This window comes from Micromys minutus (genome assembly GCF_963924665.1).
Source record: "Micromys minutus genome assembly, chromosome: 29".
Classification (NCBI taxonomy): Eukaryota; Metazoa; Chordata; class Mammalia; order Rodentia; family Muridae; genus Micromys; species Micromys minutus.
The window spans coordinates 25,101,265-25,124,954 of record NC_137964.1 but is presented as its reverse complement, the minus strand read 5'-3'; the positions used below and the strand labels follow the sequence as shown (position 1 = coordinate 25,124,954).

General features: G+C 47.8%; 1 protein-coding gene across 1 annotated transcript in view; it reads left to right on the top strand.

Annotated features, from left to right (window-relative positions):
• BCL7A (BAF chromatin remodeling complex subunit BCL7A) overlaps positions 1-13,555 on the top strand; it is a 28,280-nt gene extending 14,725 nt beyond the window's left edge. Inside the window, exons 4-6 of the mRNA XM_080940723.1 lie at positions 3,514-3,681; positions 9,031-9,152; positions 10,609-13,555. Coding sequence (XP_080796849.1) covers positions 3,514-3,681; positions 9,031-9,152; positions 10,609-10,680 — 362 coding nt within the window. The 3' untranslated portion in view covers positions 10,681-13,555. The remainder of the gene's footprint in view (positions 1-3,513; positions 3,682-9,030; positions 9,153-10,608) is intronic.
• Positions 13,556-23,690: the final 10,135 nt, after the last annotated feature.

The window sequence follows — 23,690 nt, the reverse complement described above, 5'->3', positions numbered from 1 at the left end:
CCGCTTCGGATCGAAGTTCCCAGGCTCCAACATCTGCCTTGTCAGACATTAATGCTCGTGACAATTTATTATGTCATTTATTAACAGAATTTTCACCACCCGTGTGTCTGGGTCCTGGCCTAGGGAAATTTAGACTTTCTTGAAGGGAAATGGGGAGAATGCATATTTCTCAAGTCAAGCGTTCACAAGAGAGTGCTTTTATGTAACTAACATTCCAGAGTATGGTCAGACGAGATCGGCTGGGCTGTGACTGCCTGGCGCTCCCTCCAGGTGGGGGTAAGAGATACTAGGAGCTGAGAGTTGGTCTGCATTGGATGGGAGGCACATACCTGGAAACCTAGAGCTGGGTAGATGGAGGGATGATGATCAGAAGTTCAAGGTCATCCTCAGTGCTCTGATGGGTTTGAGGCCAACATGAGATTCTATCTTTTAAAAAAAAATAAAAAGGAAAAGAAACAATAGATAGATCTAAGGGATCAGTTTCCCCATCTGTACACATTTTGGTAGCAATACCAAGTTGGTAGGTGCCCATCCGTAAGTTATTGATTAAATGCAGTGTCTGGGTGTAGTAGTCTCTGGCTACTAGAAAGCCAAAGCCAGAGGATTGCTTGAGATCATGAGTATGGGGGCTAGCCTGGACCAATTGGCAAGCAAGACCTTCCAGAACATAATTGGGTAAGTGTGAATGCTCTTTCTTGGTGGCTGGCACACAGTAGGTGTGCAGAGCTCTTGGAGGGCCTCTGCCCTCTTGTTTTACAAGGTTCCATGGGTACTGTTGCCTACAAAGATAGCCTTGATTATAGTGTCATTTATTGTTTGAGACAATCTCAGTGTGAAGCCCTGGCTGGCCTGAACTCACTGGGTAGAGCAAGGTGAACTTGAATTTGCAGTAATCCTCGAGACTGTGCTCTGAAATGCTCGGATCATGAGTGTGAGCTTCTGTGAGGTCACCACTTGGGTGTCTTTGGTCCTAAAATGTCTGTATCATGCTTACCTGGCAGAGCAGAGATGACCCAGTAGGTGGTTTCCCAGGGCGAGGCTCCTCCATTGCACTTGGGGTGCACCGAGTCACACATCACCCCCCGTTATTCTCCCAAATGCAGGAAATTCAACTGTGTAATTTGTGGTAATTGGTCACTGTGTTCTTGTTCTCCCTATAAAAATAAGATGACTGGACCCCGGAGCTGTCTCCAACTTAACCATTAGTTAACCTACTGCCTCGTTCATTTCTTCTCACCTCTTCATCCATCTCATTGGAGGGCAGGGACTAGGGAGATGGCTCAGTGGTTAAGAGCACTCACTGGCTGTTCTAGATAACCCAGGTTCACATCCCAGCATCTATGTGGTGGTTCATGGACCATCTGTAACTCCAGGCCCAAGAGATGCAATGCCCTTTTCGGGTACCAGGCCATGCATGTGGCACAAACACACATGTAATAAAAGAGAAAAATTGTGGGTGAAGCTGGAGAGAGTTGTTCTTCCACAGGACCTCAGTTCAGCTCCCAGCACACCTGTCAGGTGGTTATAGCTGTAACTTCTGCTCCAGGGGATTCAAAGCCCCCAATGGGTACCTCCACTCATGTGCACATAAATAATTAAAATAAATCTTACAAAAAATGATTCCCAGGGGCTGCAGAGATGGGTCGGTGGCTAAAAGTACGTCTCTTGTGGAGGGGCTGGTTTGGGTTTCCAGCACCACTACCCCGTGTACATGTGCACAGGTACAAATATTACTTGCAGGCACCGAAAGACACATAAGTACTAAATGAACTACTTTTAAAAAATGATTTCTGGTGCTCTTGCTACCGTGTCTTAACTGTATTTTATCTTATTTTGAGACAGGTTCTCTTCCTTAGTCCTGTCTGGCGTGGAACTCTCGGATCCGCCTGTCTCTGCTTACCCAGTGCCAGGATTAAAGACGTGCCCCACCACACCAGTTATCCCTCTTATTTTGGATCAACAGGGAGCCAGTGTGGGGGTTTCAGGAAATGAGGTGGAATGTGGTAGCAATTCTACTTCATGGCCAGAAGCACAAAATTAGAATTCGGAGTCATATGACCCCAAAGTTGTTTTTCTATATTTTTAGTAATTCTTTGAGAATTTCATGAATATATACAGTGTATTTTGATCATAATTCACCCCATAAGAGCTCCCAGATCCACTGCCATCCCCTTCCATCTTTGTCTTCCCTGCCTCCATTTTTTAAAAATGTATTTAATGATTTTATGTGCATTGCACATTGATGTGAAGGCGACAGATCCCTTGGAACTGGAGTTATAGATAGTTGTGAGCTGCTGTACAGGTACTGGGAATTGAACCTGGTTCCTTTGGAAGATCTCTCTCTCCCTCTCTCCATCTCTCCCCCTCCCTCCCTCTCCCCCACCTTCTCTTGACCCCAACCCCTGTCCCATCGTTCTATTAAAACTCTCCATGTGGGAAAGAAAAAAAAAAAAAGAGCAGACCACTTTGGAAGACTCTTAACCACTGAGCCACCCACCCTCCCCACCATCATTTAAAAAAATATTGATTACTTTATCTGAGTGTGGAGACACACACTTTTAATCCCAGCATTTGGGGGGCAGAAGCAGGTGATCTCTGGGTTTGAGGCTAGCCTGGTCTACATAGCAAGTTTCAGATGAGCTAGGGCTACAGAGCGAAAGGGTGTGGAGGCCGGTCAGATCCCCTGGACCTGGAGTTGTGGGTGTTTATGAGCCGACATGTAGGTGCCAGGAACCAAACTTGCGTCTGTAAGAGCAGCAAGTGTTCTCGCTGCTAAGCCATCTCTCTAGTCCTTTGTGTCTCCTTTTCTTTCTTTTTAAAGATGTATTTATTTTTTTAAGATGTATTTATTTATATTGAGTACACTGTTGCTATTCTTCAGACACACCAGAACACCAAATCCATTACAGATGGTTGTGAGCCACCATGTGGTTGCTGGGAATTGAACTCAGGACCTCTGGAAGAGCAGTCGGTGCTCTTAACCTCTGAGCCATCTCTCCAGCTACCTGTCCTTTTTTCTTAATAATCTAGCTTGTGCTCATATATTCATGGGTGTGGCTCATTCCACTGGTGTGTGGTCAGCCAACCAGGGCCCCTCCCTTAAAGTTAACGGGCTCTCTTTCCAAAAGAGTCAGTAGACAGCTATCCTTGCATGCTGCAAGCACCCGAAGAGGCTGTATTTCAAGAGCATCTGCAGACCTGCTCAGTCCATGAGCATCCATTGTCTGCACTCTGGTCCTTCCCAGCCTCTAGCTCCTACCAATCTCTTCTGCCACCATTTCTGTCTCAAAGGCCCCAGATGCAGGGACCTCCTTAGCCAGGGGTTGTGGGAGAGGTTTTGAGAGGTGATCAGGCTAACTGTGAGCATCCCTTGTCTCACAGGCTATGAGACGAGAAACATTAAGGCATAGGAGAGCTGATCCCCAAACACACACACACACACACACACACACACACACACTCACCTGTCCTCCGTAGTTATAGGATGTCAACCTATGCTCTGTTCCTGTGCAGATGATAACAGCAACCAGAGCTCCATAGCAGACGCCTCCCCCATCAAGCAGGAGAACAGCAGCAACTCCAGCCCTGCCCCAGAGCCCAACGCACCTGTGCCCAGTGATGGCACCGAAGCCAAGCCTGACGAGGCGCAGGCCGACGGAAAAGAGCACCCTGGAGCTGAAGGTACTTGCCATCCAAAGACAGGCATGGAGGGGCTGCTGCTCAGCCAGCCTGCACCTAGACAAGCCACAGGCTGTTTAGGAAAGCGTTGTTATGTGCCAAGCCCAGACCATGACTGTAGAAGAAAAAAGAGAAATCAGACAATTGGGCTGGGTTCAGACCTCAACTCCACACAAGCAGCATGTTTCATATGCTTGGGAACCCTGCACTTGGGAGGCAGAAGCAGGAAGATCCGGAGTTCGAGCCAGCCTGGTCTACATATTGAATTCCAAGGCTAGGCAGAGAAACCCTGTCTCAAAAAAAAAAAAAAAAAATCAAAAAAATCAAAAAACAAAATCACTTGAATTAGGAAAGGAAGTAAAAGTCTTGCTGAATTATGAAGGTGGTTAGAAAAGGCTTCCTTTTGATGACAAAAGCAGGTGAAGGTGGAGTTAGGCAAGTTAACAAGCCAGAGGGCGATCTGGGGAGAAGAGCATTGTTGGCAGAGAGCAGGTGGTACAAAGGTCCTGAGGTAGAGGTAAGATCATTGTGGCCAGAAAAAATGTAAGTCAGAGGAGGGGCTCAGCTTTAAATGTGGTGAGCTCATAAGGCCACTGTATAGATAGTAAGACAAGAGGTATGGGTTGACATGACCTAAAGATATGAGAAAAGATAGGGTAGAAGGTGGCAACACCATCTTGAAATGCACCATTGTCTCAGTGGGGAAAGGGTGGTAGCTAGGCCATCGGAAGAGCAGAGAAGGTGACACAGGTCTGATAACTGTGATACTAGAGAGCTGTAATCCCAGTCCAATGGAGGATGATTTGAAGTGATCACTTTAAGGCCAACCTGAGTGAGATACAGAGCGAATGCTGTGGCCAGTATAGAACAAAGGAAAGAAATTTGGAAAAAACGGTTCAACTGTTAAAGCATTTGTTGCTCTTACAGAGAACCCAGGTTCAATTCTCAGAACCTACGTGGTAGCTCATAGCTGTCTCACTCCAGTTCTAGGGGATACAATCCAATGCCCTCTTGGCCTCCACTTATATGTGAAAACACTTAGGCACATAAAATAAAAATAAATAAGTAAATAGGTAAAAGGCTGAAGATATATTTTAATTCTCGAACTCTTGTCAAGCATAGCAGGGACCCTAGGTTTAATTCCCAGTCTCTCTCTCTCTCTCTCTCTCTCTCTCTCTCTCTCTCTCTCTCTCTCTCTCTCACACACACACACACACACACACACGAGGGTGGGGGTGGCAGTGGTGAGGGAAATGTAGCTCAGTTGGTAGAGCAATTGCCTAGCATCCAAGAAGCCCTAGATTCTATCCCTGATAACTAAGTAAAATGGCTATGGTGGTGCCTACCATTTGAAAGATGGAGGCATAAGTACCAGAAAGAAGTTCAGAGTTGCCCTTGGCCACATACGGAGTTCAAGGTTAACCTTATGCCTTTGAAGAAGAGATTTATTTTTATTTTCGCATTGCTTTCCATTTGACACGTTCACAGAGTTGTCTGGCCCCTAGGCCATGGGACTTTTGAGGTCATGGTCATAGTAAAGAAAGAGAGTCTGGAGGCCTCAGGAAGGTTTCTTGGCAGTGATGCCATGTGACCCAAGCTTAAAGGATGAGCTGATGCAGGAGGGCAGCAGCTATTCTAGTCAAAGAAACCAAGTCCCAAAAAGATGGAACACAAGGGAACTGTGTGAAGTTGGTGTGACTGACGGCCGGAGAACCGTATAGGGAGTGCTGAGTGGAAACTGAAGTCTGTACCGTAGAGGGCCTACCTGACTGACTGACCAGTAGATGGAGCTGGAGAATGTGCAGCCTGGACCTCAGCTAAAGTCATCCATCTTAAAGACCAAAAGTGTTGGACACTCAAGAGCAGGTAGAGAGGTTAAGCTAGGCTCGGCCATCTCAGATATAGGTGGTCACAAACTTTTGAGCATGTGAGAGAATGCCCATGTGCGAGGTTGGCCCTTGGGTAAGGCAGAAATGGGTATGTAGGTCAGCGTGCTGAGGGTCTTAGTCAGGTTTTTACCGCTGTGATAAAACACTGACCATAACAACTTGGGCTGGAAAAGGTTTATTTCGGCTTACAGTTCCGTTCCACAGACTCATACAAAGGAAGTCAGGGCAGGAGCCCGGAGCAGGAGCTGAGGCAGAGGCCGTGGAGGACTGCTGCTTACCGGCTGGCTCCCATGGCTTGCTCAGCCTGCTTTCTTATAGCACCCAGGACCACCTGCCCACCATGAGTGAGGCCTCCCATCAATCCAGAAAATGCCCGTCCTGTGTCCACAGGCCATTTTGATGGAGCGTTTTCTCAATTAAGTTTCCTTCTTTCCAAGTGACCCTCACTTGTGTCAAATTGACGTAAAACTCACCAGCACACAGAGAACCATTTAGATGTTAGGAGGCAGCAACAGAGTGCTTGCTTAGCATGGATGAGGGTTCCTACACGCACGCGCGCGCGCGCACACACACACACACACACACACACACACACACACAGTTTCTTTGTAATTTCTCTAGTGGCTTTACTAAAGTCCTCTATCATTTGCATCTGTGGCCATGGTCTCGTCTCAGCTTGAGGGCCCTTACAGTGAGGCACACTTACTAGCCTTCCCAGCATCTTGCTGGTTAGATAGTGCTTTAGGCAGAAGGTGGAGGGGCTGGGATGGGCTGTAGCCAAGGCTAACCTGCTGTTAGATAGGCAACATTGAGTCCCTGTACCTACAAATTTTCTTGTTTCTAAAACGGGACAGATGAAAGTGGCTTCCCTTGTCAGATTGCAGCAAGGAATGAAAGAAGGGGAGATATGAGCCAAGTGCTCAGCAGAATTCCGGAAGGAAAGAGCCGGAGAGCTCCCTCGTTCCCCCTCTGTGGGTGAGTGGTTGTGAAGTTACTGGGGCAAGTGTGGTCATGTCTGGAGCCACTTCGCCTTCATCCCTGTTCTGCTGTCTGGCTATGGCCTCATTCCCCGTGTATTTGGATCTGGGTTCCGTTTCTCCTAACAGGCTTGTTGTGGCTCAGCTGTAAGAGTTACATTTGTGACGCTGGGTCTCTAACAGCTGCCTTTTTTACCCCCGCCCTCCAACTGCATCAAAAGCTTTATAGGCCCAGATGGGAATCAAACCAGGGTCCTCTTCCAGTCACCTCAGGCCACTGGGCTTGTACCCACCTGTCTCAGCTCCCTACAGGAGGGGCACAAGCACAGCGCCCTCGTGTCCTCCCCACAGGCGGGAAACTGAGACAGGGTGGCTTGGCCACCAGCTGTTGACCTTGCTTTGAACTTGTTTACTGCTGAGTGAGCTAAGGGAATGACATAATGTCCAAGCTCCCCGGACTAAATTTAGGCCCCGGGAAAATAATTTCCCCTGGGTGAGTTCCAGAAAGCACCAGGACGCTCAGAGAACAGGCTGCCGTCCTGAGCCCTCAGCCCTGGCTCTCAAGGAAGCCTTGAGCCCGGGCCTGCCTGTGCCAGCACACGGGCATCGTGATTCTCCAGATCTCTGCTTTGAGATCGCTAAACCCTCCCTTCCATCTGCAGGGCCCAGTGCGTGTGGAAAACAAACTGCCCACAGGGGGAAAAAAAACAAATAGATTATGAAATAGAATACAAAATTACATAGTTTTTTTTTTTTCCTCCCCTCTTCCTTCTTTTCCTCTTTGCAAACAGAGTATCATGTAGCAGCAGCAAACGCTGGTCTTGAACTCCTGACGTCTATGTCCCAAGTGCTGAGATTACAAATATGCCCGTCCACATCCAACTTTGTTCTCCCTGACACTTCCCATTTTCTTTAAGGCCGGCACTTACTATGTCCCCTACTGGCCTAAGCCAGGGTGGGATTTCGGGAAGTGTCTCCTTCCTTATGTCCTAGAATCTCTATATAAACTCCAGTGACTCACAGAGTTCCAAGCCCCCAGCACCTCTTCCAACCTACACCTTCCTTCTGGCAAAAAATGGTGAGTTAGGGCAAGAGGGAGACTGAGGCATGACAATCCAAGCGATGAGTATCATCAGATAAACGGTTCCTCCACAGAGGGCTGTTCAGCCAGGTGGTAAGCTCTTATGTCTAGAGAATTTGTAAAGATGTGCAGATGTCTGTGCCGTCACCATTTAGAGAGATAGAAAAATCTTTATGCACAAGAGGGAACAATCTGGAAAGGTAGAACTGAGTCCTTTAAAATACTGGCATGTGTATCTCAGAGGTGTGAGTTATCAGCTGAGTTTAGCTATGCTTTTTTTTTTTTTCCCCTCAATGGTTAACCATTGCTCGGGTCACTTAGAATCATGCTTATTGTAAGAGAAATGTTGGGCTACAGATAGAGTTCAGTTGAAAAAGTACTTACTCAGGGCTGGTATGACCAAAGCCCTGGGTTTGATCCTCACTACCAAACTGGCTTTGGCAATGTTCACCAGTGGATCCCAACACTCAGGAGGTAGAGTCTTTAGGACCCAAAGTTCAAGGTTATCCTTAGCTACCAATGGAGTCTCAGGCTGACCTAGGATATTCGAGACCTGTCTCCAAAGAAAAAGGTGGGTGGGGAAGAAGGGGGGGGTGGCTTACCAGGTAGAGGTGCTTGTCACCAAGCCTGCCAACTTGAGTTCAGTGGCCAGAACTCCCATGGTAGGAAAGAACTTACTCCATTGGGTGGTCCTCTCACCTCCATATATTCACTCTGGCATGCAAGCACATATACTAAATAAACAAATGACTTAGAGACTGGAGAGATTTCTCAACCATTAAGAGCGTTGACTGCTCTTGCAGAGGACCCAAATTTGGTTCCCAGCAAGCACTTGGTGACTCAGAACCATCTGTAACTCCAGTTCCAGGAGATCAGACGTTCTCCCCTGGCCTCCGCCGGGAATAAGCACACATGTGGTGCACAGATGTCTATTCAAGCACTATACCCATACACATCAAATAAAAAATGAGTAACTCTTGGGACCACTTGTTTTCTTGCTCCCTCTGATGTTAGGAGAATGCTACTTCTCTACAAAAGCCTACTGAAGTCTCTGTGGCCACGGCTTCCCTGCCCGAGCCAGGTGGCAGCCATGATTGCTGTAGTGCTTGGTACCCAGCAGAGGGCGCCAGACACTGGCAGCATTATGGGCTAAGTAGCCCTCTTCCTCCAGGCAGAGTGGGTATGCCTGGGAGGAGGGTTGGAAACCCACAGAGCCCACTTGTGGCCTGGCTCTATCTGCTTGGCTAGTTGATAAATCAGAAACCTCCCAAGCCTTAATCCAAGCCAGCTCTGGAAGCCCCCAGCCACAAAACTCCCCAGATCTGGGTATTTTTAGTACTTGGCCCACCTGCTGCAGCTTCTCATGTGTCTGAAAACAGCTTCTGTTGTCTTGCTTCTTGCTCAGATGCTTCTGATGAGCAAAATTCACAGTCTTCGATGGAAAACTCAACGAACAGCTCAGAGAAAGCGGAACGGCAGCCATCTGCAGAGTCAGGGTTGGCAGCAGAAACATCGGCAATCTCTCAGGTACCTGCAGTGGGGTGGGGCCGGGTTCTCTGTGGTACGTTGAGAGTCATGCTGCTTTCTGTTGGACTGTTAGAACACTGTTTGTCCACTGAGCAGCAGGTCAAAGAATAAGCCTGTTCCTCTGGGGTAGACGATGTGCAGTCAGTCTGTCATCCTAATCTCAGCTTGGTGATGGTGTGCATTTGCTTTGGGCCCATCAGAACATCTCATCCAGTGAGCCCACATCCTTAAGGTTAAGGAAGACATGGCCTCAGAAACCTAAAGACTGGATTACTCTTTGGAATTCTGCATGTGGTACAGCCCCTGCTCAGACCCCTTCTGTGTTGTAACCAAGTTTTCAACATCATTCTTGGATTGTTCAGTGCAAACCCAAGGCCCAGGGGCAGGAGGCAGATATGATGAAATCTGTCCCAGGTTCAAATCCAGCTCCAGTCAGCTGGATATGGAGGCACACATCAATAATCTACTTAGAGAGTTGAGGGCGCAGAATCACAGGAGACTTAATGAGAGACCATCCTTATCTGCCCTGCTGGCCCTGTGTCCCTGTTGCCTGGAACAGGACCAAGTCTTTAGCAGGCTCTATGCTAACCATAATGAAGAAGCACTAACTTAGGTGTAAGAAGGGAACCAGGCCTGGAGAGAAGGCTCAGATAGAACAGGATTGTGGGGGTAGGGAGAGCTGGAACTGGTCACTAGCCTCTGCAGCACCGGTAAGAGGCCGGGGCTTGTGTTTTCAAGTCAGTGTGGCAAATGTTGGAAGCCTTGTTTTCATGAGTGGTTTACAGTTTAAGGAGCAGGCTCAGGTGATGTTGGATGACACCTGTAGAGAGGCCACCTCATGACAGCTCAGACACATGGACAGACTCTAACAGGTACAGCAGGTAGCTCTTGCTAGTGGGGTGGGGGACTGTACAATGCTGTCCAGGCACGAGCTTTATTTCATACCTATGGCCACTTTCTTCAGAGTTCTGTCCATGTGTCTGTCCACTTAACAAATGCTGAGCATCTGCCCCAAGCCTGGGAGATAATAGTAGACCAGTTCTGGATTGGGGGGATGCCACATTAGAGGTGGGTTGCAGATCTAAGCCTTATGCTTGGGTACCTCCACAGGTACAGACAGGAAGACTAGTCACAGGGAAACTTGGTCCAGGCGGTGTACTGTCAAAGGCAATGGGGCTCAAACGCCAGAGGGAACAGCACCGGGGACAGTTCAGAGTGACAAAGGGCTTAGGGCAGGTGGGTTTTGTGCACTGTCCAAAGCGGAAGAATTTAAAGTTCTCCGAGTGTCTGGAACCCTCTACCACAGACATACGCTGCTCATGAGTCAGTCAGAACTACACAGTTCTCTTTCTCTCTCTCTCTCTTCCCTGTGGAGCCAACCTATGCCCTGATTGCCCTCCCTGCTTGTACTGACCCCAATCACTTCTCTTCTCTCCCGCCCCCCAACCTCCCAAAGGATTTGGAAGGCGTGCCACCGTCTAAAAAGATGAAGCTGGAAGCCTCTCAACAGAACTCTGAAGAGATGTAGACGCCCGGTGGAACCTCTGGTCCATGTCTCATGGCAGGTACATCAGCAGGCTTAATTCTAGAACATGGCCCAAGCGTCTCCTCTTGGGAGTGAGCAGAGCTAACCTTTCAAGTTTACTAAGTGCAAATCCAAGAAAAAAAAACGGGAGTAGCGGAACTTCGCAGACACTGACAGACTGCTGTGAAACGAAACACTCGAACCTTCAAGTGACTGTCCTTGGGGAGGTGGGTCGGCAGCTCAGGAGTGTCTGCACACTGTCTCGGAAGCCAAGATTACATTTGTGTTGCTGCTGTATTTCCCGCCCCCACATCTCTATTTAACGATATAAGCTATTCGAGGGTGGTACCAATCAGGAATTTGCTTTCCATAGGGGCTTTTGGCTCTTCAACCAATTCCTTCTGCTTTCTTTTTTTGTGCCTTGTACCCTAGAGGTGACCTCTGGCATGCTTCCTGGTTTTTGCATCTCTCCTGACAAAGTGCCCACTCATTTTGGTTGGCTGCTGCCCCCTTTTACTGCCTGTCTCCTCCCTGCCTCAAGACTGCTTCAAAGCGAGCAGGGTAGAGGGGCAGGAGATCAGGCACCTTTCAGTGGCTCTTGGTTCAGGGGAGCAGTGTTTGGGCACAGCCTGAGCCCCAACTTCCAGGGCCCCTGGGGCTACAAGTTCAGCCCCATTTCCCAAGGGCTGGCCTCCTTGGTTCAGGACACGCCCTCACCTGCTGGAGCCATGGAGGCTAGGGGTTTGCAAGCCCACCGTAGCCCAGATTGACATGCAAAGCCTTTAGATTTGTCTGGCACTTCCACCCTATTTCCCCCCCCACCTTCCCTCCCCCACACTCTAGCCACAGCTGGCACTGCTCTCCCGGTCCTCCGAAGACGAACTGACTGACTGTGAGCTTGTCTCCTTAGGATAGTACAGGGCTGGGGAGGTTGGGAGCAGGCGGCAGGAATAGCTGGTGCTGAACTCTCCCACAGGACATTGCTTGGATTTCAAATCCATGGGAACCTGCTGCCCTTTGTCGCTGTCTCCTATCCCCCACCATCTCCCAAAATCCCAGGCAGGATGCTCCTGGTATGTTCTGACTCTCAGTGGCAACAGGCGGATGGAGTCTCACTCCCAGTGCGCGCTGTGAGTCTCCACTGGGGATCGGACCTTAACAATTGGGCCTCAAAGGCCAGAAACAAGGCACAGAGGAACCGGGAAGACTTGCACACGGCACCAGAAAGGAACCACCGAGGCGCTCCTTTCCCCCTGCTCTCTCGCTTGCACCGAGACAGCTTTCTCTAGCTCAGTGGAGAAGCCACTTGACGGACTGCCTAGCTGTTGATTTCTGAGGCCTGGTTTGCTCTTAATTCCTTTACTGGACCCCTCAGACCTTAACCGCTTCCCTATGCTTTCTTAACTGCACTGGAGCTTAAACTCCCTAGGAGTTGTATGTTGGGGGTGGGGTGGGGGGGTTGTTTTTCTTGTTTTGTTTGCTAATTGGTGCATATTCAGGTACCACCTTTTAACGTGTGGATCTTTCTCCAAACTACCATGAGAAGTGTCTGCCAGGCTCCATTTTTCTAAGAGTTTCTGAGGGGACGGCTCCCGTTTCTTGTTTTGGTTTTAAGGGAGCTGTTTATTTCCTGTACTTCAAGAAGAATCAAAATGTTCCTGAATTTTAAATACCTCATGCAAAAAAATATCTCCTGAAATAAGGGAAGAAGAAGAAAAAAAACTTTGAAAATCGTAATGTTGAAGTTAGCAATGCTAAAATGTTTCTGTCTTAAAAAACATTTTTTTTTTCTTGTACTTAGCAATTTAGCCCCTCAGGCGTTCAGTTCTGTGAAGAACTGTGTTCCGCGTCTTGGCCGGAAAGCTACCAGATGCACGACCTCCAACGTATCTCAAGGTCAGGGCGATTTTACCTCCAGATTCTAGAGTTAGGGCAACATTTTTCTTTTGCAGCAAAACTCCATTTTGGTGAAAGATGAATTTGGATTATTTATTTCCTTTCCTGGGAAACAAGAGGTTACAACGTAAACAGCTGAGGGAGAACCAAACACGGGCATCCACGGAGCCAGCAAGGCGGCCATGGCCGCCCGTATCTCTTCCGCCCTCTGCAGCCTCTCTGGACAGTCAGGAGGGGTTGATGCAGTTGAGAGTGAAGGCAACAGTGAGGTCCACGGTACCGAGGCTGTCATTAGTTTTTCTCTGAAGTGCCTGAAGGTAGGAATGGGCCGTTGACGGGGACCTTTTGGATGCCCCCCAGCCCCGACGGCCACGCCAGGCAAAGAGCCAGCAGCCCTGCACTCCACGCTGGCCAGGAAAGCCTTCATGAGGAGCGGTCAGACTGCAAAATCCAATGTGCTTCCTTCCCCGCCACGGTCCTCTCTCTGGAGCCGATGGTCCCCATCCCTGAACCCCTAGCCCTCATCCCCACCACAGAATCTAAGACCTTACATCTGGCCGAACCAGGGGCAGGGGATCCTAAGCAAATGCCTTCCGTGGACATCAGGCCCCATGGCCTAAAGGGCTCCCAGGGCAAACTTCCCCCAAAACCTGAAGGTGGGGGAATGGCGGCTACACATTCCACAAAGTGCTGCATTTGCACCCACAACCCGGAAGGCTACTAAGCGATTCTTAGAGGGTGGTGACTGCCCGCCTATCGTCAAACGGTGTCGTGGTTTGGAATGTTATTATTGCTGAGGACCTGGTTAGAGGTATAAAGACCTTTTTTCACTGTTACCTATTTTTTTTTCTCTTACAATTTTTTTTTTTTTGGTGTGTTGTACAGCAGTATAATTTTTCACTTATTTATTCCATCGGTAGATATTGTTTGTACAATGTACAATGGTTTCATTTCAGAAAATAAAAGAAAAAGAAAGTTCTGATCATGAGTTTGGTGGCTTAGCCCATTGTAATAAAGAATAAAATCAGGTGGATGATGAAGACGTCCCTCCTTGGCTGTTCAGACTTCTTTTGTAAGTCTTGTGAGTTCCTTGTGGGAGACTCTACTGCTGACCAGAGTTATGATGGCTGCCATTATTAGACACCTGGTGAGTGCTAGGCCAGCCACTGGACACTCCTTTTTATGGGTGGATGTTGACTGTTACCTTGTACAGGAGCAGACAGCAAGGTTGTACCTTGTGCGGCTTACATAGCTCCATCTAAAAGCTATACCCGGAAGCCAGGGGTTGTGGTGCAGGCTGGTAATCACAGCACTTGGCAGGCTGAGGCAGAAGGATTGCTGAGAGTTCAAGGCCTGGACTGCTTAACAAATAGCAAGCTAGCCAGGGCTACTTAGCAAGATCTTGTCTTTAAAAATAAGAGCACTTGCCCAGTGTGCATGAAGCCCTAGGTTCAGTCCTCAGCACCGCAGAAGCCAGCATGCTGGTACATGCCTGCAGTCTTAGTATTGGGAAGGTGGGCAGGAGAACTAGGAGTTGGAGGTTTTAGCTAAATCGAAAGTTCCAGGTCAGCCTGGGATACATGACACCAAAAGAGAAAAAAAAATCTGTCACAGGAGCAGTTCTTGTCACCAAATACTGGTGAGGATGAGGAGGAAGGATCAAAGGTTTGAGCCAGCTTGAATTATACCTTTAAAAAGGGCTGGAGAGACAGCTCAGCAGTGAACAGCACCTACTGTCCTTGCACAAGACCCAGGTTCTGTTCTGAGCATCCACGTGGCAGGTCACAGCCATCTGTGACTCCAGTTCCAGGGGATCCAACACATTCTTCTGGCCTCTTCAGGCACCAGGCATGCATGTTAGGCCGGGGGGAGGGGGGACTGGTAAAGACGGTTTAGACCAGTGGTTCTCAACCTTCCTAAGGCTGAGTTTCTAATGTTGTGACCCCCCCTATAAAATTATTTTCATTGCTACTTTATAATTTTTTGCTAATTTTTTGCTACTGTTATGAATTGTGATATAAATAACTTGTCTTCTGATAGTCTTAGGTGACCCCTGTGAAAAGGGCATTTGTTATCCCAGGGGTCATGACCCACACACAGGTTGAGAACTTTTTAAAGGCCTTCATTACCCAGCCTGCTCTAGGAAGTTGATTCCCCACCATGGCACAGGCATGTCTGCACACGAGCACACAAGATAAAAGGGCTGTAAATAGAGCTCGGTTGGTAGACTGCTTGACTAACATGCTTGAAGCCCTGGGGCTGATTCTCAGAAGCACATAGACAGGTGTGTGGTATAATTCTAGAGGCACGAAGATGAGAGTTCAAGTTCATCTTTGGACTGGAGCTGAAGACCTTCCAAAAAGAAAAGTCATATGTGGTGACAGGTAGACTGTTTTCTCTTGTTGGGGTATAGGGGAGTTTGTCTCTAACTTTTGGCTTTTGCCCATTTTGTTTTGGGGTTTTGTTTTGCTTTGCTTTAGGTTTTTGGGTTTTTTTATTTTTTTAGACAAGGGTTCACTTTCTGTTCTCCCTGTAACTACAAGGGTGTTGAAGTTAAGTCCTGGGTCTGCTTCTTGAGGTTTGGTTTGTTGCTATGTATTATGATGCCAAATTCGGTACTGGAAGGGAAGGTTTAGACCTAAGGGAATTCTCGAGTTTACAAGCTTTTGTGGGACAAGCCTTGATTTAAAACTGTTGGTTCTAGTCAACCACTGGAGGGATTAGAAGGAAAAATGAGGAGAGATCAAAAGGGAGGAGGCCGCCCATGAGGGAAGATGGACCCTGAGCATGTCACCAGGAGAAACAGCAAGGATCTGGGGTACACCACTGGGCAGGTAGCCAGGCCCACGGTGAGAAGAACAGAATAGGGGTTACACCCCAATCATTATCAGAGCCAAATAAAATAACCACAGTCTGAGTCCCATTTATTTGTAAGCTAGACGAGGATAAGCTTAAATTGGCTGTACTACACAAAGCCCCCTCCCCCCGAATTCGTTGTTTTTATCTTAAAACAGGGTCTTGCAGTGTATCTTAAATTGGCTTAAAACTTGAAATCCTCCTGTCTCAGCCTTTGAAGTGTCCAGGTTGTAGGGGGATACTTAGGGTACCACCATGCTTGACTCAAAAAGAAAGAGTCACCCCCTTCCTTCCGGTCTGTCCCATCGTGGATGTCACTTCTGCATTTCCCACTGCAGGAGGCTCTGGCGGAGGGACTCGGTGGACTCAACTGTAGGCTTTTCTTGCCTGTAGCGGGGGCAGCTAGCTACTCGCCAACGGTCAGGCCCACACCAGAGCCATCTGGCCCGAGCCATCCATCACGGGCTTTTTCCTGCCTGTGCAGTCTCACTTCTTGCAGCTGAAACTTGGCTCTGGTCCCGGGCGGTGAGCTTAGGAAGTTTGTACGAGGTCTGGGAAGATGAACGGCTTCCTGCATCTGCTTCTCCTTCCTGCTCCCCTTCATCGTGTACCCCGGTTTCCACCAGAAATGGTTGCTCAGCTAAATCGGCTCCCCGCTAGGCAAAGTTCAGCTGTATAAAACACAAGTCACAGGTGTTTAACCTTGACAGGGTTAGAAGAAGCCACAGGCTCGGCTGGTGCGCGCACATGGTGCGCGCTCATGGTGCGCGCTCATGGTGTGCGCTCACTTTCCCTGGGTTCACACGGCTCCCATGCTCGCTCTGAGAATCTTGCCCTTTCTCCTACCCAAGACTCTAGTCCCTAGTTCTGTCTGTTCTGTGTTACTTTCTCAATGGCTCTGGATGTCTCTTGACTATGTGGAGCCACTTTCTTTGATGTCTTCCCACCCAGGCACAGAGCAGGCATTTGTTGAGCGCTCTTTAAGAAGAGCCCTGGGCAGCTGTGACTCACTTGGCAGAAAAGTGAGTCAAAGTCTAATAAGCAAGATGCCCAGTCTGGGTCCAGAGCATGTGTGCGTTCTGAAGGCTGGGGTCAGTGAAGCTCCTAGCTGAGGAGGAACCCCAGGCAGGGAGCTGAGACACCCACTTTCCCCAGTTGAGTAGCTGGTAGTTTCTGAGCCAAGGCTCTGCTTGTCTAGAGAGTGAACACCATGGACTGGAAAAAGCTGCCAAAAAAAAAAAAGCTCAAGTTCCTGAGAAACCGCCAGTATCGCCGAGGTCAGTGGTAGCGTTGAAGATAGATGGTAGATCCTACAGGCACGCCAAGTTTAACTTCAAGGCTCTCAGTAGACCGCTTAGGCCAATTGCATTTCCTTCTGCCTCCACCAGGGGATGCTCTTTGTCACTGTTTCTAATTGTTAGTCTGGGCTGTCCAGCTGAGGCGATCTCTAGACTACAACCGTTGGTTCAGGGATGGATGCATGATCTAAAGAGGTGTAATGAGAGGCTGCTCTGGGAACTTCGTGGGCACTGGTTTAAAGATGACTTTTTGGAGCCTGTGTCTAGGTTGTTGAACAACGTGACTGAAGCCAACACAAAGTGTTGAGAGTCAGCGAGGATGCATTAGGTGTCTATTTGCTGACTTCAGTCCTGACAAAGCCCTCCAACTCTTGAGTCCTCTTTGCCAAGTATACAGGCCAAGACAAGGTAAGGGACATCTGTCCCGGCTCCAAATCATCTCCTTTTAGAGCTGTGAATTGAGGATTTTGAAATCTCAAAGCTGAGAACAAGAAGATGAATAACATGGACCTAATTTGGACCGTCCATAGAGCCTTTCCTGGAGTCTTCAGCCATCTTCTGCTCTGTGGTCACCCTCAAGCAAGTCTCTTACTCTTTCTCATTAGTAAAACAGGGAGAACAGTAGAGTCTTACGCTTATTATAAAAAAAATTGCAATTTATTTATTGAGGGAAGGGCTGGGGTGGGGGATGGGGTTGAGAGAATATACACATGCCACAGCCAGTATGGAGGACAGTTTGCAGGATGGTTGACGTTGGACTTGCCCAACCCATGTGCCCCACCCAATGCATAGCCTGACTAGCCCCTGTGGGGTGAGTGGGACTTCCAGGACCAAGTCAGAAATGAAGAGACTCTAGGGCTGAGGAAGAGCATGAATGCTAGACTTCAGGTCAGATAACACATCTCAGCCCTAAGCAGCAGGCTCAGGAATGTGAGCCTTCAAAGGGCTCAGTGGAACCGCTGACTGAAGACCCGTTCTTCCAGAACCTCTAGCTTTTTTCTTTGTCTGCTCACCGAAAGGGCCTCCGGGAGGCAAGGTAAGACAGTGATGGCAGGCCTTGGGTGCTGTGTCTCTCTGGGATACCCCCTGGGATACTGGTACCCATGGATGCAATTTGGCTTGAGGTCATGACCCTTCTCTCTCCAGACCTGGGAGGAAATAACAACCTGCTTTGCATCCAGGAACCTCTAGAGGTTCTCTGCTCGGTTCTCCCTTAGGGACTCCCTGGGCGATGAGCTCATCTGACCTCTTGGTAACCTTGAATGACAATCGAGGACAGAATCAGCTGCTCCGCCATACAACAAGGGAAACTGAGGCCAGGGACAGAACCAAAGTGGCTCTGTAGGGGCTCAGGAAGGCAATGTTGAAGCCCAGTCTTTTATCTACTAGGAATGAGCTTGCAAATCCAGCCCACCCTCCTGCTTTTGTAAACTGAGCGTTGTTGTACCTCAACCATAGGCGTTCTCTTACAGACTTCTTGCTCTCACTGTCTAGTTATGGACCTTAGTCATTGCAGCAGAGACTCTTGGACTTCCAATGTGGAAAATAACCTCTGGCTCTTTTCAAGGCTTGCTAAACCTTGGACCAAAACCACGTTTTCTTCTCGAAAGAACAGTAACCTTCGAGCTGAGAGGAACGGGATGTGTCTGTAAACCCAGTGGTGGGAGAAGGCTGAGGCAGGAGGATCAGGAATCTGTAGTCGTCTTCAACTCCGATGGAAGCTGGAGGCCAGCCTGGCCTGTAAGAGATCATGTCTTAAGAAAAACAAAACAAGGACTTCCTGCTTCCTGTGAAGCCTTGGGCTGAGCTTTGCAGCTGAATGAAGAGCTCTGGTGTTAGGGTTTCTTTTCTATGTCATTCTCTTGCCCTGCTGATCTCTCTGGGTCTTGTTTTGCAGCCTGGCTCAGAGTCAAAGTGAGATGAGTACCCAGAATGCACAACCTACAGCCTCAGCCAAGTGATTCTTCCTAGGATGAACCTGCCCCAGACCAGTGACCGGGACTTGAGGTCCTTCACACTCTAACGCACTGTGGCCAGGGTTCAGGAACCCCGTACACTATTTGCATTGGGAATTCAATCATGTACGGCCGACCTGGTGCAGTTAGATTTCACAGGCCCTGTCTCAGTATCCTGCTACTTTCAAAGAAAATTTCCAACTGATAATGAAAGGAACGGAGGAAAATAGGCATGAATCTGAAAGGCCAACAGGACAAAAGTGCTCAGTGTCACTGAACTTGAGTGTGTGGAAAACTCATTAGGGCTGTGACCTAGGGACAGTCTTACTCCCTGTTCAACGTAAGAATTAGGCTTTAAATTCTGGAAGACGCAGTTACCTAATAACCCCTGTGCTGGTCTTCCCAGGCCCGCACAGCCTCTCATGAGCAGGACTGACGGCCCCAGACAGCGTCTCACCGTTTTCAGTGGGATCTTTTGAAATGAAAACCTTGGTGTCCATATTTATGAATGGTTGGTTGGAATCTGGGCTTCCAAAGATTTTAAATTTGTAATGATACTTTTTAAAAAAAAGACTTATTTATGTATTATGTATAAGTACACTGTAACTGTCTTCAAACACACCAGAAGAGGCCATCAGATTTCATTACAGATGGTTGTGAGCCACCATGTGGTTGCTGGGAATTGAACTCAGGACCTCTGGAAGAGCAGTCAGTGCTCTTAACCGCTGAGCCATCTCTCCAGCCCTATAACAACACTTTTAAATAGTTTTATAGTTTTTCTAAGAAGCAAATGAACTGGTACTCTCATTAGATTTGTTTGAAATGGGTACACAGCGGGGTGTGGAGGCTTCCTGTTGTCCTCATAGCACCTGAGATAGTGCAATGGTTAAGAGCATTGGCTGTTCTGGAAGATCCAAGATCAATTCCCAACACCCACATGGCAACTCACAACCCAATTCCAGGGGATCAGACACCCTCACATCAATGCACATAAAGTTAAATAAATAAGAATCCACAGTAACCAAGGCTACACAGAGAAAACCTGTCTTGAAAAACAAGAAGACAGAGGAGCAGGAGAGAGACAGGAATTTTTTTTTTAAGTTTAGCTTTTGTCTTTTTTTTTTTTTAAGATTTATTTATTTTATTTACACTGTGGCTGTCACCAGAAAGGGCCATCAGATCTCATTATAGATGGTTGTGAGTTGCTGGTATTTGAACTCAGGACCTCTGGCAGAGCAGTCAGTGCTCTTAACCGCTGAGCCATCTCTCCAGCCCCAGGAAACTTTGATATGAGAGTGTATAATAGTAGTTGCTCAATAAGTGTTGGTCATTTTTATGATCATTAAAGTTTTGATCTCAAAGAGAAAAAAAGAAAAAGAAAACGGTCCAGGGGCTGGAGAAATTACTCTGTTTAGAATACTTAATTCTCTTGCAGAGTTCGATTGATTCCCAACACCCACATAGTATCTCACAACCAACTATGACTTCAGTTCTGGGGGATATAATACTCTCTTCAGAAGTCAGGCATGCTTGATGCACATACATACATGCAGATGTAATATACACCTCTGGTTAAAATAAAAGTTCAAGACCAGTCAAAGCAAGATCCTACCTGGCAGTGCACGCCTTTGATCCCAGCACTTGGGAGGCAGAGGCAGGCAGATCTCTTGAGTAAGAAGACAACCTGGTCTACAGAGTGAGTTCTAGGCCAACCAAGGTGACACAAAGAAACTTTGTCTCAGAAAACAAAAACAAAAAAGATCCTAATCTCAAAAATGAGAGGGAGAGGGCAAGAAATCTGCAATCCATCACAGGAGAGATGAAAGCAGAATGACCAGGAGTTCAAAGTCATCTTCAGCTACACAATAAGATGGCAGTCAGCCTCAGATACAGAAAACCTGTCTTTTGTCAATCAGGGAAAAAAAATGTCTATGAGTGTTTTGCCTGCTCTTGTGTATGTGTAGTATTGAGATGCTTAGTGGATGCAAAAGCCAGAAGAAGGCTTAGATGCCCTGGAATTACAGGCTGCTGTTAGCTGCTTTGTGGGTTCTGGGAACAGAACCCAGGTTCTCTCTAAGAGAAACAAGTCCTCTTAAACATCACGCCATTCCTGCATATACATTTTGACAAAACTAGAAAGAAATGAACTAGTTCAAACCCATAGTTATTTATTTCTTCACCCTCCTATACTTCCACTATCCTATGTGTAAGACTGGAGTGACGCTTGTTCTCGCCGCCAACCCCCACCCCTCAGAGCTTTTGGGGGTGGGGCACACAAAATGAGGACATGGTAAGGTATGTAAATTGTTGAGGGTGCCCTGCCACAAAATCTTTCTGGGTCCTCCTAAGGTAAGGCTCATGTTTACAAAGGTATCAGTGTCTCTCTAGCCAGAGGTGACAACTGAAATGGAGGGAATCCTGTTTGGCTTAGCGTATCCGACCTGCTGCGGGCTCGGGCTGCCCAGCCACGCGCAGCGGATGCACCGGCCCTGAACTCTTTCTCCGAGTAGTCCCCAGAGGCAGACGGCTGCCTTTCAGTTTCTCCACTTGTTTATTTTCGAAGGGACGTTGCCAGACCACAAGGCCACCCCTGCCCTTTCATGGTGTGCTACGGAGATTTCAGGAAGAGAGAGAAGAAGTCAAGACCCAGAAACCAGTGCCAGCAAAGAACAGCAAGAAGCCCCAGCTGTTAGGTTGCAGGGGCGCATCCGGCAGGCGCGACTCAATTGCAAAGCTGCAAAGCGGGATCAGAAAAGTCCCCTGAAAACCCAGAACCTGGAGAAGATTGATCGTGATCACAAACATCCACTAAGTGGTGCTGAAATAATCAGACAAAATAAACCAGAAGTAACCCACAGTAGATGACTAAGTGGTTAAGAGCATATACTGGCTGGGCATAGTGGCTCATGCTTCTTATCCAAGCCCTTGGGAAGCAGAAGCAAGCGGAACTCTGGGAGTTTAAGACCAGTATAGTGCTCATAGCAATTTCCAGAGAAGCCAGGGCTAAATAGTGAGACCATATTTTAAAACAACAGCCACGCCCTGGTGGCTCTCACTATTTTAATCCCCGCACTCAGGAGGCAGAGGCAGGTGGATCTCTGAGTTTGAGGCCAGCCTGGTCTACACAGTGAGTTCCAGGAAAGACAAAATAAAAATAGAAAGAAGGGGAGGGGATGGAACCTCGGCTTAGAGATGAGTAAGAGCCCTAGAGGTGTTAGTATTTAGTCTAGGCTCCGCCCCAGTTACCTGTTAACAGCTAGGTATGCCTGACTCAAAAAGGGCTGCTTGCCCCTTCCCTCTCTTGTTTTCTTACTCTTGCTCCCCCCTTCCCATTCCCTTCTCCCCTGCTCTCCCTCATTCCTTTCTCCACTGCTCCCCCCTCTCCCCATTTCCCTTTTCACATGCTCATGGCCGGCCTCTACTCTTCTCTCCCTCTTTGCCTTTCTATGTCTCTACTCCCTCCACCCCCCTCCACGAGCCCTGAATAAATTCTATTCTATACTAATGCGGCTGGTCCCTCAGAGGGAAGGGAGGCCTCAGCATGGGCCCACAGAGGCACCCACTTCTCCCACACCTGACTGCACAGCTACTAAACATATTCCTTCTCTCCTATATCTTCGTATGAAACACAACAGGATGCTCTTTCAGAGGCCCTGGATTCAATTTCCAGCACTCACATGGTAACTCACAAGCTTCTTGTAACTCCTGTACAGATCCAACACTTCCTTCTGGCCTCTCTCTCTAAAATAAAGTTTTAAAATAAAATATTTATTTATTTTATGTATATAAGTACAGTGTAACTATCTTCAGACTTACCAGAAGAGGGCATGGATTCCATCACAGATGGTTGTGAGCCACCATGTGGTTGCTGGGAATTGAACTCAGGACCTCTGGAAGAACAGTCAGTGCTCTTAACCACTGAGCCATCTCTCCAGCCCCTGGCCCTTATCTTTATAGACATCTGTACTTTTGTGTAGATCATATGTACTTAGGCATAGAGTGTTTTTATCCTTTGAGACTTACTGCTGAATAAGTTTGTCCTTTCTAGTTCTTTCTGAGTTATGGCTGGTTAGTTCAACTCAGTTGTTCTGGCTCAAACTCCTCTCCAAGCTGGCTGATTCAATTGGGCTTCTCTTATGACCTCTCACTTTTTGCTTTGCTTGGCCTCAAACTATGTCAACCTATTCTACTTTTCTGGCTCCTTTCCAATCTCTGGCTCTTTCTGTCTTCACCTGTGTTTAGCTTTTTCTTTCTCCTCCATCAGAGCTGGGTATATCCTATCCTCTCAAATCTTCCTCTGATTCATCGCTTTATCTGTCATTCAATTAGTCATCACTTTCAAAGATGGTTGCTTCCTTCTACTAACTTTACCTTTGTTTTGGAGGATTAAAGGTATGTATTAAAGACACATCACAACTAGAAATAGATTTTTCCAGTAAACAACACAATCTTGTGATTCACAGTGTGATCAAATATCCTGAAACAGCCTCCATTACATGAGACCTAGCCCCACTTTAAAAGATTTATTTTATTTTATATGTTTAAATGTTTTTTTGTCTGCACTTCTGTCTGTGCACCAGATGTGTGCCTGGTGCCTGTGGTGTTCAGGAGAGGGGATCAGATCTCCTGCAGCGGCTTCGGACAGTTGCGAACCACAAAATGGGTGCTGGGAATTGAACCCAGATCCTCTAGAAGAGCAGCCAATGCTCTTAACCACTGAACCATCTCGTCAGCCCCAAGACCCTGTCTTGAGAAAAAAAAATGAGGACCTGGAGAAATGGCTCCGCAGTTAAGAAAGCATGCTGCTTGTGATTGCTAATCCTGGTTGTCATCTCTAAGCACTTAGAGAATCTCAGCCGAGGAATTGCCTCCATCAGATTGGCCTGTGGGCATGTCTGTGGGGCATTATCTTGATTGCTAACTAAAATAGGAGGGCCCATCCCACTGTGGGTGGTATCATCCCTAGGCAGGTGGGCCTGGGCTTTATAAGAAAGGTAGCTGAGTAAGC